The sequence below is a fragment of the Cimex lectularius genome, unplaced genomic scaffold (genome assembly GCF_000648675.2).
Source record: "Cimex lectularius strain Harlan isolate CLEC.00 unplaced genomic scaffold, Clec_2.1 scaffold35, whole genome shotgun sequence".
Taxonomy (NCBI): domain Eukaryota; kingdom Metazoa; phylum Arthropoda; class Insecta; order Hemiptera; family Cimicidae; genus Cimex; species Cimex lectularius.
In genome coordinates this window covers 711,432-716,095 of record NW_019392746.1, presented here as the reverse complement: position 1 = coordinate 716,095, position 4,664 = coordinate 711,432, and the positions used below count along the sequence as shown (strand labels likewise).

General features: G+C 29.6%; 1 protein-coding gene across 2 annotated transcripts; it reads right to left on the bottom strand.

Annotated features, from left to right (window-relative positions):
• Positions 1-1,524: 1,524 nt before the first annotated feature.
• LOC106669340 (hydroxyacyl-coenzyme A dehydrogenase, mitochondrial-like) lies at positions 1,525-3,919 on the bottom strand. 2 transcript variants are annotated; one of them, XM_014398754.2, is made up of 7 exons: positions 3,699-3,910; positions 2,761-2,877; positions 2,548-2,703; positions 2,347-2,484; positions 2,123-2,285; positions 1,944-2,060; positions 1,525-1,887 (listed from the first exon to the last, which is right to left on the bottom strand). In XM_014398754.2, exons 1-7 carry the CDS (start codon positions 3,786-3,788, stop codon positions 1,745-1,747), a joined length of 924 nt encoding a protein of 307 aa, XP_014254240.1. In that variant the 5' UTR covers positions 3,789-3,910; the 3' UTR covers positions 1,525-1,744. The 2 variants fall into 2 exon arrangements, with proteins under 2 accessions (XP_014254240.1, XP_024082925.1); XM_024227157.1 differs by having other exon boundaries at positions 1,740-1,887; positions 1,963-2,060; positions 3,699-3,919.
• Positions 3,920-4,664: the final 745 nt, after the last annotated feature.

The window sequence follows — 4,664 nt, the reverse complement described above, 5'->3', positions numbered from 1 at the left end:
ATAAAACATTCGTTAAAATAAAAGATGTGATAGTCGAATTATAAATAATATCTTAAAATAGTAACTAAATTTTACAAAAACTGAAACCATATTTTACTCAAAATAAGCACAAATAATACACTTTAAACAAATTAAATATTGTTTAGAGGCCAATAATAATGTAAAATATTACAAAACTTTTATAGATCTAGAAAAAAGTTAAAAAATGCAAAGTTCATTTTCTGACTGTGCTGATATCTGTGGAACCTACAGAACTAACGATAAAGGGATTCAAACTGAACAAATTTATATACATAACAGTTCCGTGACTGTCTGACACAAAGCACAGACCAAACCCCTGTATCTACAGGGCTGACATTACGACAATTGATATAATGACATGGATAGCTGCTAAGAAAGGATTTTTTGAAATTCCATCCCTATCTTTTATATCCATAAAATAGTTCCCTGACTGTCTGAGGCAAAGCACAGACCAAACCCCTGGATCTACAGGGCTGACATTTTGACAGTGCATTTCTATAATGACATGGATAGCCGCTAAGAAAAGATATTTTGAAATTCCATCCCTAAGGATAATTTTTTTACCATGTATAGACTGAAGTGAAATGAAGAAGAGAAGAATTTGAGAAACGAGACAAAGCCATACTAGCACTCCGCATCACACTAGAAAGGTGCATTAAAACAGAGCCCCATATGGATGAAGTCATGGGTAAAAGCTAGTATATATATACAAATTTTATGTAGAATCTCTCATGGGGCCTGTGAAGTAATGAACTTGTAATTTATTCGAGATGTCATCAATAACTTCTAAAAATTTGTCCTTCATTAAAAATAAAAAGTTTCTTCAAATTTGTAAGGTTGATATGGTCAAAGCTGATGGATTTTTTAAATGCCAAATTTTAGAGATAAATCATTCATATTGTGTGCTATTTTGATTATAAGTTGTTAGATTTTCTCTTGTGTTCTACAAGGTGTGGAAATTGTAGTTTAGTCATTTTTGATCATTTTTTTACTTATTCAATATCATAATTATGTTTATATGAGCTGTAGAGGAATGGAGCAAAAATTTTATCAAAAGTGACAGAGAAGAAAGGTGCTAGGATAAACTCACAACATATTTTGTCTAGCATATAAAAGATTTGAATGCTAAGTTTATAAAAAAAACTATTTGCCTGACTATACCAAGAATTAGATCTGATAGATTTTATTCTACATCATATCTTAGATAAAGGAGAACTTTCAGTGATATCTTTATATTTTTAATTTAAAGACAAATGCTACTACATTATTTTACAATTTTTAAAGTTTTGAAATCAATTTCTTGATTCTTATTTTTTCTTTTTTAATTGTTGGATGTTTTGCAGATTTGTTGGGTTGTTTGGATCTAACTTCAACACAGTTGGAAAAACATAATAAATTTATTTAAACCCAAATAATTCAGGAATGATTAAGTCCATTACAAATCAAACTACATCACAGAAAATATATTTATTTAATTCCAACCTTTTGTTAATGTATTTTTACAAATTATTATTATATTACATTTTTTTTTACTTTTCATGTAAAAATAATTACAATGTTAGCTAAGTAAATGATCTTGTAGTCAACAAATTTACCGGAGTTGTACAAAAATTTTTACTAATAATATATATTGCATAAATTAATAGATCAGTCAGTTTCCACTTCTCTTTTAATTATTTTACAAATCATGATTGCAAACAGAATTGAAATTGCATTGAGTGTTCTAGCTGAGACTAGTAGTAGATTTTCTAGGATATTTGTAATAGCCTTCTCCAGATTTGACTCCCAATTTTCCTTCTTCCAACAGTCTTATTTGCGATTTGAGAGGTTCAAACATTTTGTTCTCAGGTTCACCTTCTCTTAGGTCTACAATAACAAAAGTTTAAACACAACATTTACCAAATCAAATTACATTTTCTAACTTTTAAAAATCATAGCTACAGTGTCATGGCCAATAAGATCTGACAGTTCAATCGGCCCCATGGGATGATTTGCACCCAGTTTAATGGCGGTATCAATTGCTTCTTTACTGGCATCACCTAATAACAAATACAAAATTTGTTTAAAAACAATCTCATAGATCTAAACTATTTAATATTACCTTTTTCATACATTTTGATGGCTTCTGCGATAAATACAGCAAGTAATTTATTAACTATGAAACCAGGGACATCTTTGCATGCGACAGGAACCCTCCCGATGGATTTTGTCCAAGCAAATAGCATTTCGTATGTCTTATCTGACGTTTTATCTGATCTTATGACCTACCATAATGTTTACATCTTTCAAATAAGTATTTTTTGTGTTTAACAAATTTATATTTACTTCAACTAAATTCATCAGAGGCACAGGGTTGAAGAAATGTACACCTCCGAATCTGTCCTGTTTTTTTAAAACAGATCCTATTCTTGAAATTGACAACGATGAAGTGTTTGTACATAGAATCGCTTCTTCAGGAGCAGCCTAGGAAATATTGGCCTTATTTTTCTATCCATAAATTCTATTAACAAATCAAAATAAAAGCACCTCTTCAACAGATAAGAAAATATTTTTCTTGATATCAAAATTTTCAACAACCGCTTCGACAACAATGTTACTGCTTTCAACAGCTTTTGGTATGTCAGCAAAGTAATTAATTCTTCCAAGCACTTGGTCAAAATATGAAGAACTTTCTTTACTGTCCTGTACAAAATTTTAACTATGACTAACATTTCTTAAGTTAATTGCATGATTTCTCACTTTATACAACTTCTTGGAAAGTTTTTCTATGTCTTGTTCAATTTTTGCTCTTGATATTTTCAAAATGCTGTCATTTACTTCAACCAGGTTTACCATTTGCCCTTTTTGTGCTACCACCTAGACAAAAGCAATTTAAACTTCTATATAAAACCATTAAAATGTGCATATTATTATTTAAAATGCAATGCATTTTGATGCATTTTGAATAAGCCAGTAAAATGATAGAATGACTGAAGAACATGAATGATTCAAACAACTATAAAACAGAGGGTACCAGTGGCCGCAACGGTTTAGGTAAGGTAAAGATCCCAGGTATGAATCCAGTGGCCCTGCATTTGAATCTGACTTATTTCAAAAACACTGTCATACGAGCTCTGCTGTTGCAAACACTAGTTTAAAAAAAATCATATTCCAATGGAAGAATGAAAAAAATATATACTCCACTGTAAGAATTCATACATATAAGTTTTAAATTGTTTTAGACAATTAGAAATTGTTTAATGTTTTGTTTTTAAGAACAATTATTAATCAATCATAATGTTTATTACAGGTAAAAAATCCTCTATCGATTAATATAGTTCAAGAATTTTGAAACAAATTAATAGAAATGATAGAATAAATATGTTAATTAAAGAAAACTGTCTCTGTTTTAATTTAATCACATTATTATTGCACATTTGATTAAAAGTTGAGTATTGTATGGGTTTATTGGAATTTTCTTTATAAGTTTTAGGATATTAATACTCACAATGGTTTTACTCACATCAAGTATGTAAAAAGTAGAAAATGGAAATTTCTTATTTAAAAAGTTATAATATTCATTAAAAGTGCAAGCCCATTGTTCAAAAATGTCTATGCTTTCTCGACAAGGGAGAAACCAATATCCTCATTTTAAATTAATTGCAAAAACAAACAGTTCCTTTATGCCAAAAGATTACCTGTGCTATTCCTGACCCCATTAGTCCTCCACCAATAATTGAAACTTGCTTAAATGTATTTGCTGTCCCGAGCATTTTTGGCATTTGCATTGGACACAAACTAATTTTTGACTTGAAGCAACTCTTGATGCTATTTAAATTTATTTTTATACGAATGCACTAGCCCCACTTTTTAGATTTTTTTTTATCCCCGATAAGTAAAAGCTTAATGGGGTTTTTTAATTTTTTTATTTTTATTTTTTTGCCGGGCTTTTACTGTCACTTCAGTTATCTCCAGCCTTTGTTAAGAATTTAGTATTTATGCACTTTGCAGGCAATTTGAATTTCAAATAAATTACATAAACTTAAATATTTTTTTATTCTACGTGCACTTTTAAGTGGTCTGCAAGGCCAACTACATTTGGTGATACTTCTTATCATCATAATATATTTGAAACTATACACTTGTACTCAATGCTTATTTATTTAAAATTCAATTCAATGTTTATTTATTAATAAATATATGAATAAATTCAACATTGATATAACCTTAGGTATAAATTGAGACATACTCTAATTTACTGTCCTGATTTTCTTTCCTATCTTAACTTTCACATGTCTATTTGTTATCTAATGTGTATCTGTTTATTATTAAATATTATTTCCAATTTTTATATAAAGATGGGCGAGAAGAAAAAGGTCACGAGTGGGATTTTGGATAAAGGTCTTGGGTTTGAATCCCGCTCATGTCACTCATTTTTCTCCTCAACCATCTTTGCATAAAAATTGGAATTGCCTATTGATACCAGACAGCAGCAAAAAAAATCTCATTCCTCTAATTACATTAAGTACTCCAGTAGTAATGATTAAGTACTCTAGACTAATAGACTAACAAGTAACCCAAAGTATGGGGTACTCAATATTTCACCAACGGCCCGATCACATTAAAAAATACATTCACTCTCAATACACATGAAAGGGAACATA